This window comes from Cryptomeria japonica, chromosome 2 (assembly GCF_030272615.1).
Source record: "Cryptomeria japonica chromosome 2, Sugi_1.0, whole genome shotgun sequence".
NCBI classification, from domain to species: Eukaryota; Viridiplantae; Streptophyta; class Pinopsida; order Cupressales; family Cupressaceae; genus Cryptomeria; species Cryptomeria japonica.
This window is the reverse complement of record NC_081406.1, coordinates 133,365,268-133,388,586: the sequence shown is the minus strand read 5'-3', so window position 1 is coordinate 133,388,586 and position 23,319 is coordinate 133,365,268. Positions and strand designations below refer to the sequence as shown.

The following is a 23,319-nucleotide window of genomic DNA, read 5'->3' as shown; positions in this document are numbered from 1 at the left end:
TTTGCAAATTATCTTCAAACGATGCCTTGGACCATATGCTATCTTAAGACGTCTTGACTTAGCTTGATCTTGAAGCAAAACAAGGAATCCAAAGCAAATCGCCCTGGTCCCTTGGAGAGGGACAGGAGCGATATAGTCTCCATGCTCAAAATAATGATCATTTCACGTTCAAAACTCTTGTTTATCATCCTTTTACCATACCATGGACCCTCTAAAACATTGCAATGTCTTGTCCTTACGTAAATTTTGCATGAAATGGCCAATGCATCTAACATCGCCTTGGTCCCTTCCTAAGGGACAGGAGCGATCTATGTTATAGGGTGTCAATTTCTTCATTTTAACGTCCTTTGAGTGTTTGCGCATGATGAAGACGCCTTGAAATGTCCCTCGCCACCTTGTCTTGACTTGTGTCGACCTTGAACTTCGGAGGAACGACCTTGAACTTGCGTAGGGAGTATTATCATCAATGTATCGCCCTGGTCCCTTGGAGAGGGACAGGAGCGATCCTTCCCTTGTGGCCACTACCTCACTTTGCCAGGTTCCAAGTTTATATTCAACGGATTCGTCCCTCTTCACCCCATTCGTCCATGCCTTGACATTGTTTGGAATTTTGCAAAAAGAGGTAATTATATCAAAAATCGCTCTGGTCCCTTCCTGAGGGACAGGAGCGAACTAGGCATTTAGCACTGTTATGGGCGTCCCAAAAATCTTCAATTTATATTCAATGCGTTCATCTCATGTTTTCCCTTGTTTTTGAACGTAAACTTGCCTTGACCCTTGTCTGGATTTTGCAAAATGGAGGAAATCGCTCTGGTCCCTGGGAGAGGGACGAGAGCTACAAGGTACCTCGCCCTGGTCCCTTGGAGAGGGACAGGAGCGATTTAGTCAATATAGGTCATTTTCCTTCATTTTTTGCATCTCAAATTATATTCATTTGGCAAAGTATCTTCCTTCGGACGTCCTCCAATTGCTGAGTCATCAAAATCTTGCATGGACATGGCGAAATTTGAATTGTAGCTCCGGTCCTTCACTGAGGGACAGGAGCGATTTTCTTCCTGGAGGCCTTTCTGTGCTCATGAAAATCTTCAATTTATATTCAATGGGAAGATCTTGTCGTTCTCCATCACTTCAAACGTAAACTTCGTCTGGACTCTGCAAGGACAATGAGATATTTGAAATTGAGCTCCCGTCCTTCACTGAGGGACAGGAGCGATTTTGCTCCTACAGGCCAAAATAACAAGATTTTTCACATTTTAACACTTCACGAGGCGAAAACAAATCAATTCCAATGCCCAGGATCAAACTTCAAAAAAGTCAAAATTTGGTCAAAATATTCAATCAGACAAAAATTCACATTGACGGTCATCATTTAGACAAGTTTAAGCTTTGCATGAACATTCCAATTGAAAATTAGACCATTTTGGCGAATTTATTGCATTCAAAATTTGCATTCTAGAAAAGAAAGCTCAAAAGCTCTCAAAAAATGACTAGATTTTGGCTTGAAAAGGCAAGATTTAAAACCCTAAGGCTTAGCCCTAAATCCAGACAACTAACGGACTAACAAAACCCTAAAAACGAAAGCGAAAACAAGCGAAAAAGAGGGGGTCCCCATTTGCGATGGGGCGATGTGTGAAATGGTCACAACAGGTTCTTTCTTTGATCTAGTAAAATAAAATAGAAAGAAGAAATGGAATGTAAAGAAGAACGCAATTTTTGGTAAAGCAAGACACAAAAAAACCTTGCAATTTCAAGCTTTCTTGTTAAATCAAACTTGAAATCAATTGAGAACTCCTTCCACTCAATGGTAGACACCTCTTGATGCACCAAATGTATCTAGGAAGTTGCCCAAATGTGATTCAACAATGGATTTTTTCTCTACCTCCTTGCTACTTGCCCTACAATCTACTCTAACTATTACTCATAGCTCTCTTTTCTCCTTCTACTTTGCCTTCAAAAATGAAATGATATTTCTTTCAGGGTAGAGGAAAATGAGTAAAAGAAAGCAACTCAAAACCTTTTATTTTATGGTTTTTTCACTTTATAATGTCTGCCATGTGGTAGAGTTGGGGCATCTGGACTTGCTGAGACTCGGTGGGTTTGGCGAGTCTCTGGACTCTACGAGCCTGCACAAAAATCAGCAGAGTCTGAGTCTGGGGCCTGTAAACCTGGCAACCATGACTAGCCTCAGACTCATTGGGTTTTGGTGAGTCTAGGCGAGTCTCATTACTCTGAATGAAACTCCTTGGATCATGAACACAACGATTTGCTTGCAAATGTAATCGCTTCAAATTTGAAAACTGAAATAATTGGCTAAGGGCCTTCTAATGACTTTTGCTTGGAAAGGGGAGATGACAATGCTGATATGTTGTTCATTGATGACGATCTGGCTACTTTGGAGGGGGAGGCAGCAGAATGAGAAGCAAAAATGACAACATTTGAGGGGGTAGAAGGTGAGGTTGGTGAGGCAACAGTGGGAGTTTAATCGCATGCACAACATGATCCTATGGTTAAGGCTCTTATTGTGGACAATGTAGCCTCCACACATCAGCAGCAAATTTTTGATCTTTAGTTGTAGAATTTTTTTATAGATGATAAATATTGAAATTATAGTTTGTAAATTTTATTTATATTGAAACTTGAAGTTGATATTTATTGAACTCATTTTTTGGTCTATGATATGTATTGTTTTGATCTTTATATGAAGGAAACCAATAATATGTTTCCTAAATTTAGTAAATGCATGTTTTTGAAGATTTTCTTACAAATTTATGTGTTTTCTAATATTTTTGCTGAGTTTTTCTTTTGTTATTGCAGAGTCTGAGTTTCTAAACTTTTTTGGGTCAGTCAAGTTATTACCGAGCCCTTGTTTTTCAACTATGACTTCGGTGGACTTGTATTTTCCTTCATCAAGGACTTTAATGTTTCTTTTCTATTGGTCATTTTCTCTTGCGCTCCTACATTTATGTACCAAATACATACTGATATATCTAAGATTCTTGATAGATACAGATACAACTACCTTATCACCTTTTTCTTCCCAATGCTTCGTGATCACCTTTTTTCTCAGTAATATGTACACCATTCGAGTTAATTTTCTGAGCCACTACATGCTTTTCCTAAATGTAATTTCACTTGAAGTATGTTTATTGGTCAAGGAGAAGCAAAGCTGAAGTAGGAAATGTTTGGCAAAAGAACCAGCTGAGATGAAAGTGTAACAATGTTAGCATTTGCATTTTCTGGTGTAGAACATATTTTGTATTGATTTTTAAGGATATATTGCTATTTGCTAATGATAAAATACTGACGTGTGCTAAAATCTGAAAGGTATGAAGGGGTCTTGTTGCTGTGGTTAGTGTATGTGGGGTGCAAAAGATCAAGTTGTGGAGATGTAAAATACATAGGACCAAACTGGAGGGAATTTAATTCCATAGTAATTTCTTTACATAGGAGCTAGATAGGTTAATGCTTTATAAATTTTTGTGATCATGGGCCGTTGATAAGAGAACATCTTACATTGATTAGTTATTACAGGAAAAAATAGATTTTAAACTTGTAATTTAAAGAAATGAAGCCAAGAAATATGCCCTTTGGCTGTTATTTACAATAGTATTTGTGCTCTTGAATTTTGAAATGATGTATATTATCAAAGCCTACATAATGAGTTTGTCTTTGTAATTTACAGAAAAAGAATCAAGTATGGGGTGAAAGACTACTGAGAATTTGGAATGATTTTTCTCAATAAGAATTCTTGTTTCAGTGACAGATTATAATTATTTTATGTCTACAACTTTCCAAACTTGTGTCATATATTGGCATGGAGTTATTTTGTTATTTATGTTTGGAACACAGCAGAGGTTTTATAAATTATCTTGCTTTTTTAAGCTCTATACAGATGGTTTTAGATAAGTTTTTACATTCTTACTGTTACCTTTGTGATGTGCTAGATTAGTAGGAAGGTCTTTGAGGTCATGGGGAATGAAATTCCTGTCAAGGGCAGTGTCATTGAGGAGAATGGAAGTTCATTAATGAACTCTAACGAGTCTTTTTTCGAGGCTGGAGAAGATAACTTAAACTGCATTGCACATGAAAACCAGAAGGAAAGAGAATCCACTGAGAAGGATGAAGACAGGAAACAAACCTTATACAAGAAGCGGATTTCAGTTGTAGTGACAAGGGAGAAATTTTTGGATGTTGTTTGTGATTCTCTTGCTGAATATCGTTACGTGGGCCCAAATCAAAGAGCTGACTTCATTGTGGCATGCAGGTACTATGGGAATTATTTTTTGGAATGATTTTATTTACTAATGCTTCCCAAAACCTTTTATTTTAAATATAAATAGTTATTTGGAAAGCTATTGTTCAATGAAGACGCTTGTTGGAAGAATTTCACCTTTTTCATGTACTATTATCATACAGTATCTCAAGAAAATAAAAAAACATATGAGATTTTTATTTTAATGTTCTGATATTATGCGCTGGCAATATATTTTCTGTGAATCCATGGAAATGAATAACATTGTTTTGAATTGAAAACATGGAATAATGGAATGTAACTAACAATTAAGATATGTAGAATTGAAGAATTCTGAAGACCCATTATGCATATGCCAATCTTTTGTCCAGGTATGGGTGGAGTGGAAAGGCTTGGTTGACTCCAAAAATAGGCTGAGGTTGAAACCCAGGCCACAAAATTTGAACGAAATAAAAAAAAATCCTCTTTTGGGCTTCCTAAGTATGCCAAATTGTTATTAGGTGTGGCAGTGACCTAAGCAACAACCTTTATCTTTACTTTTATTAATACGATTTTGTAATATCCAACAGTATGCAGGTTGATTGCTTTTTGCCTATCTCTTCAAAGACTGCATGATTCATTGAGGATTATCTCATTGTTTGAATTGTTAGATTGTTCCATCTTGTAAATTGTTTGAAAAACTTAGGGCTTCATATTTTAATTTTTTTTTCACATAGAATGGTTTCATAATACCAATTATATTAGTCCTAGTGTTTAAGATGGAACATGATACAACAACTACATGACAAGGATTAAAAATGACCAATTATCTAAAAAATGGAGAAGACATGTTCGTACCCCTACAAAACTTTGCCTACAGTCATCTTAGTAGTCTCAGATCTGGTTATTCTTGTCATGCTATAAATTTCAATTGAGTTCTTCTCTAGTCAACTTTCAAATATGTCTAGTTGTGGTCTAGTTTTTCATCTAACAACTCTTGTGGATTGCTTGAGGTTGCACGATGCCAAGTGAAAGATAATGAAGTTCTTGACTATAATGGAGGAACAAACAATGAGAAGAAAGAGAGGAAAATGACAAATGTTTGGGCCCAAAATTGTAAAAAATCTGTAGAGTACTGATCAAATTTCTCTAGGGCTCCATTGAAGTGCCACATTGGCATAAGGTAAGGCAAGGACAAGTTTTAATATTGGCACATAATTTGAATGACAATACTATAGTGAAATAGAACCTAAGGTAGCAAAGACAAGTGCAAGTTCTGCCAATGGAATGGAGCTAAGTGACGGTTAAGAGACACACGGTTTCTTTCCTTTGGGAATGCTAATCTAAAACTCTACCAAAGGAGGTAGAAGTGTTGCAAAGGTGTGCAAGGAGAAGATACATTCAATTAAAGTTAACTGACAAGTAACATTTTTGTTGGCAATGCTAGTCCAAAACATTGATTTAAGTGGTAATGATGCACCAAAATTGGGACAAAGAGTAAGGTTGTGAAGTTGGCATCTTTTCAAAGTAAAAAATATAGAAGAAAACTATGATAGGTGGTAAGCTAGTTATGAAGCCGTACCAAACTTCAAATATGAAATAATTATAAGCAAATTACAGATGTTTAATGATTGAGATATTGAAAAATCGCAACTTGAGTGGCAAGTGATCAGTAAAATAGTGACCAACATGGGGTGTTGTGATTAGAAACAAAGGAAAGAAGTTACACTTTTTGCTTGACAATGCTAGCTGGAAAGCATGAGTTGCGTTGCAATTCATTGTCAAATGTGATGGCCCTTTTTTTTGAGGGTTGGGTTCATCCATACAAAAACATATAAAAATCAGAAATATATACATATTTGCAGCAGCAATTAAGTTCAAAATACACCACCATATTAATAGTCAAATAACATAGTAAAATACACCACCATATCATTGATCATATATCATATGGATCATCAAAAATATCATTATCATCATCCATATTAGATGACTATCTTCCTGTAGGTCATTTGACTTGGGTTTACTTGACATGACAATCATTTGTGATTATGATCTCTGTAGACTATAGTTTGAATAGACTATGAATGACATTTCATATATAACAACTTGATGACCATCATATCCATGACACTTCTTAGAACACTGTAATACGTCGGATACACTTCATAGAACACCATGATCTCTCTTTTGATACCCCTATCATTTGAAGTTTATTATGACTCTCATGATGGCTTATATGTACACTGTCTTTGTTTGGTGCTGTATCACAAGTTATTTACGCATATTAAGACTGCTTCTTTTTGAGTTTATAGGACCTTGAAGTGTGTCAAGGATTTGGATAAGGCTTAAGATATCCTTAAAGTAATTGTAATGTCCCCATTTTCATGAGGATCAGTCCGCAGAGCAGTTTGACCTATTACTTGATCCTCGTAGGCCAAAAGGTTGATGAGAGGGTCGACTGGGCAGTTGCTTGTGGCTTCACATTCCATTTTGATATGCTTTTAAGTGAGATAATGTGTTCTCACGTATGATGTCACGTGTGATGCACTTTATATTCATAATGATATTTTAATTATCAAAAGTGCAATTAAATAGTAAAGTCACTTAAATATTATTATTATTATTTAAGGGGAATCTTCTAGAAAGATCAATCAAATATTATTTTATTTCTTCTAGAAGGAGGCCGACCTCTAAAAGGAAAAGAATAAATAGAGGAGGCAGCCTCATTGTTGAGCAGCCAGGAATTGATATTTGTAATGAATTGAGTTTTGTGGAGCTAAGGGGTTTTTGCAGATTTTTTTCTTTGGGAATGAAAACTCCCATTGATAGCATAACTGAGGGAGTGAAAGATCTCTTGAAGGGTTGCACTTGAGGAGGTGATACTTCAGTCATCTCATTTGAGCTTCTTTAGCTTGGACTTGAATTGGAGGCAACAAGGCATGAAGTGTCTTGAACAATTTGGGTATTTGGAGCTGGTTGTATCTTTAATCCATCGAGTCAGGAGTTCTCAGATTTTTTATATCAGATTGGAGGAGAGCCACGATTTGGCTCATTTTGACCCACGCTTGCATCTGCATATTAGAAAAGGCAAGGCGATTTCTCTAGGAGCATTTTGGAGGTGAATTGAGGTGGTTTCGGGTTATATATCAGTCTGAAGTAAATTTGCACCAGCCTTCCCATATTCAACAATTTTGGGGATGAAGACTTCAGCTTAATGATCTATTGATGCCATTTTTATATCTTCTTTTTTTGGAGGAGATAGGAGAACTCTTTAGGAGCTATTGGAGGTGATTTTGAGAAGATTTGGAGGAGGTTTCAGTCACATACCAGGTCTGCCATGAAGGTCAACCAGACCGACTGAACCTCATATTCTTGTTCATTCCTTGTGATTGAAGAGGTAGAATTTTGTGGGTAATTGCTGCATCCATTCATCTTGCCGTGGCAATCATTTCCATCATTCATTGGAGGTTGGAAACTCTGGTATTTATTTAATATTGCATCTACAAACTAAGGGCAGGAGTCGGCCTCTAGTTGGGGTGGCGATTTGGCATCTAAAGGCTCACAAAAATCCTACTAAAATCAGATTTCATTGTTGGGCATCCCCTCTTCCAAATGGCATCTCCAAATCAGGTTTTGTGCACCATTTGTTTATGAAATCATTAATTTTCTGAGTACTGATTTTCAGAAAACCAGAGGGCAGCCATTAGAGCACAGTTAAATCTTTATTCTTGGATCAATAACTAACATTGTGTACCTTGAAGAGTCTGAAATAGAAATCAGAAAATGATAGCAGCTGTAGTGTTACTTCAGACTTCTTTTCTGAAGCATGTATGACAACTGTTTGACATAATGTCACTTGGCTGTAAGTGCTTATTTGCATCAATCATCTATTGTTTTGGCTCTCTCTTGAGTCTTTTGTAATCCAGATTGAATTAAATAAATAAGTTAGCTGTAAGCTTTGCATTTGCAGTCATTAGTTGTTTCATATCTGAGGTTGCATGCCAAGTGTTCGACAAAATGTCAACTAGATGATTATGATGTTTGTATGCTTTATTAGTTGATAAATCATCTCCAGATTCATTGTATTGCATTCCTATATTCCTACAAGCAAAACTGCATAACACGCAAAATTATACAGCTGTCTAAAATCGCATAACATGCAGGTTATCCAGTCTGAAAACTAAAACAACAGGTTATTAGACAATTGTTTGTTAATATTCCCTACACTTTCAGTCCATATAACAGCAGGGGATATTACAGTGGTATCAGAGCAGTCTCCTGCCATCTGTTGGGGAAGTCTCTTACATTCAGAATAGAGGGAAAGATGGCCATCGACAAATCCACTATTGATTTGATGCAGAACTTGTATGAATTATTGAGTGATCCAGAAACACAATAGGGATTTCTAAGAATGTTTGGGAAATAAAAAAGGAATAGAGATACTTCACCCATGATAGGCATAAATTTATATAAAGACTTTGTTAGACATGCTAATTCAAGTCAAGAGGATATGAGGACAGCCATGGGAATGAGTTGTCTACATCATCTTTGCAAGAAGTTTCACTTGAGACTTATACATTGGAGGCTAGCATAAAGCATGCTAATGATATGGGTAGCAATGGTATGGACTCCGTGGATGGTCATATTGCTTCTTCACCATCACATGATGAAAAATTAGACTATGATAGCCAAGGATAGTTGGAAGATCAGCTCCCTTGTAGCAGCTACTCCTAGAGAAGGAGATGAGACAAATCAAGACTTGATAATAATGGACAACTACAATGAAAATGAAGATTCCAAAGATCTGAACTGGGACAGTGATAATCCTCCTCATTCTTATGAGATTGCTGCTCTTATACATGGGAGAACTTGTGAAGACGACTCTCCAAGTGTTGGTTCACCAAGTGCTAGTGTTGGGGATGGAAATTCCAATAGAAATGCACTTGTGAAGCTTGAAGAATATGACAAGTATACTAATGACAACAAACACATTTCTTCACTTCATCATGAGAATGATGATACCTTGGAATCATCTCTAGATGGCACTCAAGAATTGGGTGTTAAAGATAGGTTTTGTCGGATGAATTCAAATCATGAGCATTCTGATTTTTTATATCAGACTTGGGTGGATGTGAAAGTTGATCCTCTACTTAGTGGAACAACCACTAGTGTTTTGATTACTCATGATGAAGGAGACACTTTGCAATGGCATGATATCATCACTGATTTGTTTGAGGACAGCAGCATTAGGTACTACCCCAGTCCCTGATTGAGTGAAGGATAATGGAGAATATGTACTACCCCAATACGAGTAGGATAAATGTATCCTATTCTAGCACAAAGCTGGTCACAACTTGAGCTTACAGATATAAACACATTGATGAAAGAGGTGATAGACAATTCAAGATGGTGGATTGACCAACAAATTGACAAGTTGAGAAATCCGAGTGTATCCCCTACATACGTTAAGGTAGATGATGAGGATTCTTCTTCTGACGAAGATGAAGCAATGAAAAGTAGCGGAGAAAGAAACAATGAAGGAGAAGTTCAAGTTTCCTGGAGAAAGAATTATACTGTTGAGAGTCCTCAAGTAGGGAGAATTATGGGAAAGAAGATTGCTAGTGCGGAATCTCGATGCAAGAAATTAAAAACAAGTGCTACTCAATAAATTACAAGAACTTCATCAGTTAGAGAACTGGAAATGAATCAAACTTCTGTTGCAGAGAACGACTCTGGATTGGAACATGGAATGGAATTTCTAGATCAAGAATAACGAACGCCCTCTCAAAATTGAGCATCATCGATTATCAATCATCTTGAGGTAGAAGAGACACTTGCAGTGGAGGATTTGGGAAATACTAACCCAAACACAAATGAAGAACTAGATGAGGTCATCATTTCGGCCTTGAGAGTAAGCAATGATAATAGTTAGCTAGAAGATGGAATGGAGTTATCTACAACACCTAATTGGTTGAGAGAAAGAATGAATAAGAAGTTAGTAGAAGAAGTTCAACCCATTAAGGACATAGATGATTTCTTTGCAAGAATTGGCAAAGCTAAGGAGAAAAAGAAGGTGAAGAAGTTCTCCCATATCACAAGAGATTTCAGAATCACCTATTCTACAAGTGGCAGTTTCAATGGTTGATAAGCCAAGAGAGATAATCACTCCTATGGACTATGAGGTTACAACACTTGATCTCGGACCAACAACAAAAGAGCAAGAATTTCAAGAGTTAAATGATTTCACCAAGGCAATCTAGGAAAGAATCAACAAAACAGAAGAGAAGAAAGATAAGTTGGAATTGGAAAATATGAGATTGAAGGAGCTCATACAACAGTTGATGAAACCAATAAGGCAGGAAGATGATACGTTTGTCTCACCAATCTCCACTCTACATGAATCATTTGGAAGTTTTGAAGCCATGAGAAGCACAAATCAAGAAGGAAGTGGATTGAAAATATTTTAGGATAAGCCTAAGAGTCTTTGCAAGGATTTGTTCAAATATATGACGAGATAGTATTGTTCAGGGGAAGAATCCAAAGTGTGGAAGACTAGTGGGAAGATTTTCCAATGGCACAAGATAAGACAATTCCTCGCCTCAAGGTATTGAAGGGGACTCTCTATACAAAAGATAATTCAAGAAAATGTAATTGAAGAAGGGAACATCTATGATTTCAACCGTTGGTATAGTTCCTTGATGATGACTAAAACAACACTTGATAGAATGAAAAGGGACTATGAGAAGATAGAAGGATCCATCAAGGAGATACAATCAAAGATCCTTACGTCCTTGGAGAAACTATTAGGCCAAGAAATGAGTGAGGTTGATGGTTTGAATTTGGAAGAATTGGAGGAGAAGGTGAAGGCCATTTAATTTTAGGGGTTAGAATCTATTAAGGAAAACCAATTGAATGAAATTATTTTCTTTCGTGATATTCATGAATCATTTTCAGAGACAAAAAGCGAAGTAGGAGAATATCTTTGAAGCATACACTGAGGAGTTGGATGTGTTAGAGCGACAACTTGATGCCTTGCCAAGTGTCGCCATGGAAGAGCTCGAATTGATCATGACCAAATTCATTGAATATGGTATTAGGGAAAGACATAAGGGGAATCGGATTCTAGAAGGTAGTTTGTTAGATGATTAGGTGTCATCGAATTTTCTCATTGGCTCTTGTTCCTCGTAGATTGTGATGAGGAGAATATTCCATTTTTATTGAATAGCATTTAATTATTTTTCAGTAAACCCTAATTTTTGGGATCTCGGCCATTGATTCAGGATCAATCTGGGCCCTGCATTAATCTTGTAATCTACAAGTATAGTAGTATGAAATGAAATAACAAAATTGATGCTTAACTCATATAATTGTTTGTGTGATAATATGAAATGCATACTCTATTATTAATCTATTTAAACTTGTCAAGCAATCATGTAGAGATGTAATGTCCCTTTTTGGAACTACTTAGATTTTGTTTCCAAGCTGATAGATTAAGGTATCGACTAGGGCACAAAACCAATAACCCTTCTGGATTTATTATGTCACCTTTGATTTACTCAAAGAATCAGTCTAATTTAACAATAGTTCTGGTTGTTGATCACATATATATGGAAGAAGATATAATGTCAATAATAATGAAGCCACATTTGTGTAATGTATACTGAAGTTTATGTTTTGAAATACTGGAGCTTTTGGGGCGTTTCATCAACATGTTAATAGCATTAATATGACTCTCCATATATGAAGTCTAATATAACTGTAGGTATCCAATGGTAGGCCTGATATGACCCTTAGAAAATGGACAAATCTGTTCAGGTTAACCGAGCAGTGGGTTCTTTCCAATTGTCACGATATGATATAATAGAACTTCTGACCCTCATATGGGTATGCTTGCCTTATCTATATATCCCTGCTTTTGTAATGATCTGTAACTTCAATTGAAACCTACCTGTAGTAAGTAACTAATCTGCAGAATGAAGTGTTTTGTAGGATAAGATTCAATGGTTTGATGCCCTGTTCTAGAATGCAAGAATGGTCCTTTATATCCTTTGATTGATTGTGGGCAGTCATGACTATTTCAGCGGTTGCATAGTTTGCAAAAGAGGTGCCCTTTCCTTCTTCAATCACTACCTTTCCCATAGTTAATTAATCGCATTGTTTAATCTTAATGAATCATTCCCTAACAATATCTTTTAAGTTAACCAAACCGCCTTGTAATAATATTCCTTATACTTAGCAAGTCGCCGGTCACCAAGTGTGAGGTCACTGACTCTGGAAAGTAGAAACAATTCATTACAACATCTTCCATTCTTCGTGGCTGGTGCAAATTGTTCGATTTGACATTGTGAAGTCTTACAACTTGTAAGACAATTTCATTGCTGGAGTAAAAAATCAGATCGGGGCATGACAAGAGAAGAGAAGGAAATGCAAGAGAGGGAGAGCTGATACACGATCACCATCTAAGTAGGCTACCCCATGATGGATGATGGATGCGTCTGCAATATGTGGGCCATGGGGGTATAAAGTTTGCTCTTGGGCTTAGATAGGAGGATTTCCAGGCAACCTATTGTGATTTTCTCTCCAAACTCTATGATGATTGATTGACAGAGAAGTCATAATCATAAGTGGGTGAATAAGGTGACATGAATAGGGAAGGCAGGGATGAGCATTCCCACTTGGTAGGCCACCCCATGATAGATGACTGATTTGTCAACAAATGTGGGCCAAGGGGGTATAAAGTCTGCTCTTGGGCTTAATGTGAGGATTGCTTTAGGCCAACCTATCATGCTCCCTCATCCAAACCCTGTTATGGCTGAATATAAAAAAATGAATATAGATGTGACATGACTTATCTAATGGATTATGATGATTATTAATATACACGTATTTGTACTCATTTTTTATTCCTAACCCTTGTAGAAATATTTGGTTTTCAGAACTACATATCCAATATTGTTTAATATGATTTCAGGATTTACACCACGGTTAATTTTGACACGACATTCTATTGATATTACATTCTTATTTTAATTGAATTATGATTCTAGGGAAGGTCCAGGATCATCCCAAAAGGGGACATTACATTGCATATAATGACAATTCCATAGCATTACAAATATATAAATTGGCATCACATCAAAGGATATCTAAAATGCATTACAATATCAAGAGGTTTGACTTGCAACTGAAATCAGATTCAAGAATTAAAATCATCAGATCTGTTCAGGGGCTAAAACATCATACTTAAGTACTTCAGATAACCAGCAACGCATTCCAGCTCCTCAGTAGAGTGTTGATGCAAGAGCCACACAACCCCGAGCTGTTTCTTTCAATAATTAACTTCTGTACTATGCTAAAACACCTCCAAATTAGCAGAATATTGCAGATTTGAGTTTAGACCAAACCCTTGACAAGAGGAAAATGACAGCTCCTTAGGAGGGTGACTTTTGCCTAGAAAATCAGAACTTTGCCAACAGCTGCAAATGAGTACTCAAAAGTGGTCGCCCAGCTATGACCAATCCATTGGAATCATACCCAGAATGATAAATCTCAGCCTTCAGGAGATATGAACACAACTTTTCTTCAGCTACTAAGAGAAAAGGCACTTTCCAGATTTTTGAAAATCAACTCCAGCACTCAGAAAATGAAACCAATCAACACCAAACCCACACCACAAATTCAAACCACACGTTAAACCCCAAAACCACAAACCCAAATCAAAACATGGAAAATATCTTCATTATTCCAACTCCAAAATCACCCATTCAAGATAAAATCGCTGTAGACTTGATCACTAAAACTTCAACCAGCTATGATGGGTCTTTCACCACCAAACCAGCTAAGTAGTAGAAAGTTTTCGTCCTCCAACCAACAGAAGTGAACTCTCTGGAAGAAACCCAGCAGCATAACAGTAAGTTGTCAAAGTAAGCATACTGAAATGAGAGCTTAAAACATGTATATATAGGCCATCCTTCAATTTGAAACCTTTTCCCTCCAAAACCAACACTTCAAATCTCTAGAAAAGTTCAAACTTGGTAAGTGCTCTCAAATAAAACATTTTAATTTACTTTTTTCTCGTTATATCCCTTAGATGTCCTCCTTTTTGAAACCCATAATAAACCTTTTTAAAAATATTAATTTTTTCCTCCTCCTTAATTGTTAACTTAGAATGTCAAATCACCCCTTTTCAAAAACAACGTTGTGTTACTAGGCCAAGGGGTTGATATTTTAAAAAGTCCTTTTTTAAAACTTAGTGAATGAAATAAAATACAACCCTTCTGAAAATAATAAAAACTCACCAAGTCCAACTCAAGCCCATTACACTAAACTAAGGAAGGAATTGAGACCATGGCCAAGTGCTAAAAATAAAAATAGAAGTATGCTAAAAATAGTAAACTTGCTGGGAACACTGAAAATCACTGAAAGAATTCACCTTAGGACACTGAGTCCCCTAACCACATCCACATAGCCTATAGGAACCCTGGAATAGGCTAATGAAAATCTCATACTGATTAGGTGCAAGAAGGGGACATTACAGATGGACAAAAAACAAGCTGTAAAAAAAATAGGTCAGCTAAAAGCAAGTCGCGAAGAAGTAGCTCGGCCAAAAAGCACATGAAGATATCGTACAAAATAAAATATTATTTCTGCCTTAAATAATTCAACTTGGATGCCATGAAATAATATGCAATTTGAAAAATTAAATTGCCTTTGTCTTGATTATCAAAACTTGATCTTAGTGCTATTAATGTGGCACGAGCTGATTCTTCATTAATTATGCCACTAATTGGCCTTTTGACATCAATGCCAACAAACTTGCCACCTTTCACATCAATGACAATATGTCCAACATATCTTTGATATTTGCATCGTGATGACTATATAATTTCTTCTGTATTTGAGGACTTTTAAAGTCCTTTTCTTTTGCTAGCTGTTGTTTTCCTTGGCTAATTTGACAAGGGTAAGGATGTCCATAGCTAGATGGATCCTCTTTAGATTCGTTTTTAAAATCATTGCAGGGACAAAACCATAGAAATTTCTTGTAAATATTTTAATGTTCCAATCTTCATGGTAGTACAATTGTTGCTGGGACATAATATAAACATATCTTTTCTGGTTTTAATCCCCCAATGTAAGATTGAATTACTTGTTCTTGGGTGACATTTGATATCGTGGATGATAACATTTCCTGCTCAATGTATATTTATCTATCAATTTCTTTTGAAAAAGATGGGTTAGTTATTAGAACAGTCAGTATCATGTAGTTCAAATCATTTAGAAATCTATGCCAAGTGTGTATAAACACTTTTGTTTATTCACAGCACCATATTAACCATTGGAATGCCATACCTTCAAAATATAGGGAAGGCATTTCTATCACTTAATGAATTTTAATTGGATCTGGCTTTAAATTGAGCATTGATTTTTGTACACCAATCAACTTCATATTGGGCTGAACTCTAGAAGGCCAGCTTTGGAAATTGTTTTGTATATATATTGATTTTCTATGTTGATAATCAACTTGTGAGCATTGTCCTTTTATTCCACCAAAATTTAAACGTTGGCATTAACATGACCTTCTTCATTGCAAGGACTACTGATTGATTTTGGTCAAGATGATGTGTCCACATCAATTGATTCGTCATCATTTCTAAGTTATTTAGTGATTCTTTTCTTCCTGTAAGGCTGTGAGCTTTTTTTTGTAATTTCCTCCATATTTGTGTTTATAGTTGTTGATGTGTTTTTAAGACACCTCTAACACAAAATAAAATACCAAAAGTATTCTATTCTCTCTTGATCAAAATCTCCTCGGATGCTCAATGATGTGATCAACCGAAACGACTCCAAGGTTTCTATTGTCAGGTAATAATGTATGGATAGCTCAATGGTTTGATGTGTTTGCTGGTAATCCAAGGGGACTTACGTTGAATACTTGAATGTTGAACGTTTGGATGTTGCTGGAACGCGGAAATTAACTTTATTTAAAAAAGGGGAAAAGATAGGGATGAAGAAGACTACGCTATTCCTAAGAATGCAAGAGACAATGAACGATTGGGTGAAATTCAACTAAGCTTTGCTTCGCCATCAACGAACAACTCCACAAAGCTAATGCCATCTTCTAAGGTAAGCACGTGATGTTCTAATTGCTATTAAGAACAAGGATACTATCTAGACGATGCATATCAAGGTATGAATAGCGATTGAAGTTAAGCTCATTTGAGGATTCCAGTTGACCACACAAGGCAAACTTAAAATCAGTAAATCGCCAGTGGTATGGATAAACAAATTTCACTATTAATCATTCATAATTCCTTTCATTCATCTAATCAACATAAAAGCCAATAAGAAGTAGAGACCATGCAACTTGTTGAAATAACAAATCAAATCCATCATAGCTTCAATGAAATCATATGCTCTTTACAACAAAGTCTTGACAACAATCTTTGCCTTCTCCTAATCTAACTTCTATTCTAATTGCTAACTATTGATTGCTATCTATCAACTATTATCTATTATTCCACTATTGCTCTACTCTAGTTAACCTTTACAAATGAGAGATTTGAGCCTTTTATAGATAGCTCTTCACAATGAATGGCTCAGATTGATTCACAATCAATGGCCGAGATTACAAGATGAAAACCCTAATTAGGGTTTGTTACAACAACTCCCTGTGGCCAATGAGAAAATTACATTTGATTTGACACATGTCACATATTGAGTGTGAACCAATAGAAAATGAGGTTAGGTATCTCAATCTTTGTGCCTCCATGGGTGAGTCGAGTAACTTGCATTTGGACATGTTGACATGGAACCCTCCAATTGGTTGATTGATGACAAGGATGCCACCTCAATTTGCTTGGTAGGCTTGATACTCATTATAGGTGAGTGTTGATGTTGAGCAACATCTCTTGATATTCAACATCTCTAAGCTTGGCATGATGGTGATGAATGCATCACCTTGGTCAAGTCAAATTTTTATCCTTGCTTACTTATCTTGCCTTGATAAGATTGTGTGATCTCTCCTTTACACTTTGGGGTCTTGAGCTCTTCATGTCGCAATGATTTAATGAGTGCCTGTTGATGTGTTTTTTATGCACATAACAATATAGAATAAATTACCAAAGTAATTTACCCTCTCTTGAACAAAATCACCTCAGATGCTAAGGATGAGATCAACTAATGTGATTCCAAGGTTTCTACATGTCAGGTCTTGACGAGTGGGTAAGTTCAGTGGTTGATGTGAATTGCTGTGTTTCACTTTGGGGACTTACGCAAATGTTTGGATTATCATGAATGATATGGAATAGGTGTGCTGACAACTTAAGATTTATCAATAAGGCTCTGGATTTACTTCTTACTAAAAAAGGGGGAAAAAGAATAGGGTTCAGGAAATCTATTCTAATCCTAGGAATGTAGGAAATGGTGAATGGATTTAGTGGAATCAAACCAGGCAAGGTCTCACAATCAGGTATTGACACAAGCTTAGTGCAATCATCTAAGGTATACTTAATGATTTTCAAACTATTACCATCAAACGAAGACACCATCCAAGTTGATGCTTGTCAACGGACGCGTAATAGTTGAAGTTATGCTTACTCAAACTCCAGTTGACCACACAAGGCACACTTACCAGCGGAAAGAGGCTAGTGGTATGGATTAAGGATTCCACACAAATATACTCAACAAATCTTCCATTCAATCTAACATACATGAAAATAAATTCTAATCTAAATTCTAATCTAACTTGGAGGAATTGAGAACCATGAATGCAAATACAACACTTGAAGAGCAAAATCACCAACAATTGAACAATGATTAGGATTCAAATAGCTGTAGCATATACCAACAATTCTACAAAAACTCTCTCTTACAAATGAGAGACAAAGGGGCATATATAGAGTCTCTTACAAAATGGATGGCCCAGATTGATCTAAGATCAACGGCCGAGATCATGCCAACAAAACCCTAGAATTGCCCCAATTAGGGTTACATCAAAAATGGTGCCACCACATATGGCCCAATAGAAAGATACCTAGTCATCCTATAGAGAATCTTCTAGAAGATTCCTCCCTGCATCTCTCTCTCTCCTAGCATACTCCAAGAATCTAGCCAAAACTGAATCTAACTCCTCCATGGAAACGCTAGGCAAGGTATCTTGCTGTAAATCAATCACATCCAATGAATCCGAGCAAGCATTCAAAGTGTTCTCCCATTCAGGTATGAGCTTCTGCGAATTATGAACATGAATCAACAAAGAGACCAAGTCATCTATCTGACTCTTCTGCAAAGGGTCCAACTGGCAAAAATACATAAATTTTATCTTGTCTCTTAATTCGGCTAAGTGTAAACCACTAGCATCACTAACATCAACACCCAATAATTCCTCAATCGAGGCAAGGATTTTCATCTGAATGTCTTGAATTAATCCTTCCATCTCCATACAACTCGATTGGGCGTTCTCATAAGCTGATTTCTTCAAAGCTAGTGCACAATACCAGCCATGGAAATTATATATGTCTCCACTATGCACAATGTTCTCGCTGACCAAAATGGAATTAGGAACCTTCTTCAATGCCAAGAGGCATGGAATAGTCTTCTCTTGGATAGGTCAGAATTCTTCCCAAACTCCCTCCAAATACTGGATTTTGAATACAAGCGTTGTTGTCTTATCATATGCTTGGACAAATTGAGTAAGGAAATCATCTGCCTGCCTTCTTGTGCTTTCAATCCACTTTTCCACCTCGGAGTGTGTACCTCTCGCTACCTCGCAGTGTGAATGTATTCCATGGTCAACTGCAATAGGGGAAATAAGGGTGGGATCCTGTTGTGACGTTTTCACACATCGCCCCATTGCAAATGGGGACCCATGTTTTTTTGCTCGTTTTGTTCGTTTTCGCTTTGCTTTTTCTAGGGTTTTGTTAGTTTGTTAGTTGTCTGGATTTAGGGTCAAGCCTTAGGGTTCTAATTACCGTCTTTTCGGACCAGAATCCAGTCGCTTTTGAGAGCTTTTGAGTTTCCTTTTCTAGAATGCAAATTTTGAATGAAATGAATTCGCCAGAATGGTCTAATTTTCAATTGGAATGTTGACGCAGAGTCTAAATTCGTCTAAGTGTTGATGATGAAACATGAATTTTGTCCAATTGAGTAATTTTGACCAAATTTTGACTTTTTTGATTTTTGATCCTAGGCATTTCAAATGATTTGTTTTCGCCTTGTGAAGTGATAAAATGTGTAAAATCATGATATTTTGGCCTGTAGGAGCAAAATCGCTCCTGTCCCTCAGTGAAGGACCGGAGCTACAAATCCAATTTTGCTTTGTCCTTGCAAGATTTTAACGTCTTGACGATGTGAGAAGGTCCAAAGAGGTACATTTTATCAAATGAATATAACTTGAAGTGCTGTCGGGGAGATCAACAGGGTAGCAAGTCCGGCTTGAGTGAGGTCCTGATCCTGAAATTTGGCTAAGTCTGGAATGCCCTGATCCTGAATTTGACTAAGTCTGGAAACTGAAAAAACCTCCAAAAACTAGATTTTGCAATATAACTCCTGGAGGTCTGAAACCACTCTCAAACATCCTGAAAGTATATATGGAATATAACTTAAAGTATAAGAAAGAAGAAACATAGAAGGAAATGTCACTTATACTTAAATGTTATATTCCATTAAAATTGTCCTGATCGAGAGTGCGACAAGTCAAATTTCGCTCGTGTCCCTCACCAAGGGACCAGAGCGAAAATGCTTAGTTGAGCCATTCCTGACCTTGTTTGGACGAATCGAGACATCAAAGGCATGGTGAAGGACGAAATGAGCATGATAGAGCATCCAGACTTGATCAAAAACAATGAGATGATGAAGTTTTGCCTAGAGGGTCAAATTCGCTCCTGTCCCTCACTGAAGGACCAGAGCGAAATTCTTCATAAGGTACGATCTAGGCAAAGATCAAGCAAATTTTATGTTCGAAGGCAAGAAAGGAGGTCAATCGAACCCGTTGAAGACAAATTGAAGATTATCAAACGTCAACAAAGGACCAAAATGCTTAAGTTCGCTCCTGTCCCTCAGGAAGGGACCAGAGCGATTTTTGTTGTGGATGACTTTCTTGCACAGTTTGAACCGATCTCAAGGCATGGATGAATAGAAGAGCACATTACGAACCCGTTGAATATAAGTTTTGAAGGTGACAAAGTGAAATAAGGCCCATAGAGCTAAAATCGCTCCTGTCCCTCTCCAAGGGACCAGAGCGAAATTCTTATGAAGGCTTAAAATTTGAAAGTTTATCAAGCATCAAGTGATCACGAAGGATCAAGGAACTTTATTTTGCACGATGATGGTGATTGCAAGTTGGAGAACGCAAGCATGAACCCAAAGACTTGAAGTTCGCTCCTGTCCCTCAGGAAGGGACCAGAGCGATATTGATTATAGTTGCTAATTCCTTCAAAAATCACGTTAAGTCAAGGTTTTGCAAAGGGGTAAAAGGTACAAGGTGTCTTTTGAAGATGATATGCAAGAGTTTTGAACGTAAAAGTGTTATCAATTAAGTTAAAGGACTCATATCGCTCCTGTCCTTTGGACAAGGACCAAGGCGATTTTTACTAAAACACTCATGTTCCGACAAAATCAAGACAATGCAAGGATAGCTAAGGTCAAGGACGTCCTTTAAGAGGCAATGAACGAGGAACCAAGGATGAAAGATGACACGTTTTGGCTAGAGCTTCAGGATCGCTCCTGTCCCTCTTCAAGGGACCAGGGCGATATCACATCTAAGGGACATTTATTTGCAAGACAAGTCACTCAAGTTTGAAAATCCTAGCGAAAATGCCAATTCCAACGTGAGGTTAAAGGCTTTGAACGTCAAAAGTGCAAAAAATCAAGACCAAGTGATGGATCGCTCCTGTCCCTTAGTCAGGGACCAGGGCGATGAGGTACATATTTTCCATGTTTTTTAAAAATTTTGGCGCTCAAACGCATTTTTGAATTTATTTAAATGCTAGGAAAATCGATATTTAATTAATGGCATTTAAATTTAGCGCTTGGTATTAATTGATTATTTTTGCCTTGTAAGAAAATCGAATTTATTAATTAAAAATGAAGGCATTTAATAATTGATTATTAATTCATTAAAAAATTAAATGGAGCGCTTGGTATTTATTTGTTTTATGGAGGTCGGCCCTTGTTATTCATTTAAAAATCATTTAAATTGCTTTATTTTTACAAAGTCGGCCTAAATGGTGGTGAGAGGTGTGAGCGCTATAAAGGGAGGGGTAGTTTATTTCATTTTCACATCATCATTTATCATCTCTCATATGCGACTTGGAGAAGGCAAAGGAGGAACGAATTTCATTTCAAGCTAGAAGGCACTAGTAACTATCCAAAGGAGAGGCGAACTTGAAGTTTCTATTTGAGCGAAGTTGCCTAGGACGTCAAAGACATATCAAAGATGGCGAAATTGCTAACTTGAAGAAAAGATCACGTCCAAGGCTTGAAGGGTGGCGAAGTTGATAAGAGGAACGTTCTTTTGAAGATCACATCAAGACTATCGAATTTCAAATTTTGCCTAGGCGAATTCCTTTATTTTGCATTTTAGAGTTAAGCTCTCAAGTAAGGTATGGCAAGATCTCTTGTTTTAATTTCAAATTTTGATCGTCATTGCCTTAATTTTGAATTTTGAAATTTTGTTTTGCCTTAGCTCAGTTGTTTTTAGGAAATGATTAATAAAGGACTTATCATTAAGTTTCCTAAAATTTGCTCTCTAATTTATGTTATGTATTGCAAAATCATGTTACTAATTTTGAAATGTTGTGTAGGCGTCAAATGGAGGTCTCTTCAAGGAAAATCAAGCCGGATCAAGGACGGTCTTCGCCAGGACGATCAAGCCAAGACATGGGCGACCTCTTCCAATCCAGCGTTCCAAGGCGAGGTACATCATCCTGCACATCAAGGACAAAAGGAGTTAGAACAAGAGTTAATCAAAGATAGCCTCTCAACGACATCAAATTAAATATCTAGCAAGCTTCAAGTGTCAGATGAGGTGGCGTCCTAGTCATCATTTCTCCAATCAGAGAAGTCCATCTCAGCATGTCCAGATTCAATGTACTTAACTCATGGAAGGTGGCACAAACTCCGATGTACCTACCCCGGCTATCCATTGGTCGATTTTTCTAGAAGGGACATGTGTCCAAGCAATACAATTTTATCATTGGTCAAGCATTAAATGTTATGTAATGGTTGTAACAAACCCTAATTAGGGTTTTCATTGTAAAATCTTGGCCATTGATCTTGAATTGATCTAAGCCATCAAATTGTATTGTGGGCACTATATAAGCCCAAACATTTCATTTGTAAAAGGAGAATTAGAGTGAAAGAGATTTTTAGATAGAATTAGAGAGATTTGTAAATAGTTGAAAGTAGTTAGAGAGTAGAATAGGAGGACAAGGCAAGAAATTGTTGCCATTGATTGTAAACAAACTCCATTTTCATTGAAGTAATGGTGAAATATGTCGTTTTTCTTGCAATTTGCATGGTTTCTTGTTGAGTCTTCAATCTTAGATGGTAGATAATTAGATGAATGGAGGAAATGTGATTGATTGATGGTGGAATTCGTACATCCATACTACTAGCAGTTTGTTGATTGCAGACTTGCCTTGCGTAGTCAACTGGAATCATTCAGCCTAAGCTCAATTTCAATTTGTTGCCTCTTCATTGATATGCATCAACTTGGATGGTATCTATGCCTGCGGTGATAACTTGAACATCATAAAGCTCCCCTTAGAAGATTGCACTAGTCTTGTGTAGATGTTCCATTGATGTCAAAACAAGACCTAGTTAGAGTTTCATCAAAAGGTCAAGTCATTGCTCCTACATTCTTAGTATTAGGATTAGATCCTCTCTTCGCCCTTATCCTTTTTCTATTTTTTTTAATCTAAGTTAGTAAGAGCCTGTGTCCAGCAAAGCAGATCGGAAGTTCAATGTAAGTCCCCTTGTGATTCCAGCAAATCACATCATACCACTGGAGCTTGTCCACACGTGGAGACCCCACTAAAAGAACCTTGGAGTCTACCTAACTGATCCTTTACGCGAATCTTCAGCAG

General features: G+C 36.9%; 1 protein-coding gene across 3 annotated transcripts in view; it reads left to right on the top strand.

Annotated features, from left to right (window-relative positions):
- The window catches only part of LOC131073252 (P-loop NTPase domain-containing protein LPA1 homolog 2), a 237,335-nt gene that overhangs the window by 105,611 nt on the left and 108,405 nt on the right, over positions 1–23,319 (top strand). For 2 of the 3 annotated variants that reach the window (XM_058009658.2, XM_058009659.2), the window contains one exon: positions 3,945–4,264. In XM_058009658.2, the coding sequence (XP_057865641.1) occupies positions 3,945–4,264 (320 nt within the window). The remainder of the gene's footprint in view (positions 1–3,944; positions 4,265–23,319) is intronic. The other variant, XM_058009660.2, reaches the window with a different exon arrangement.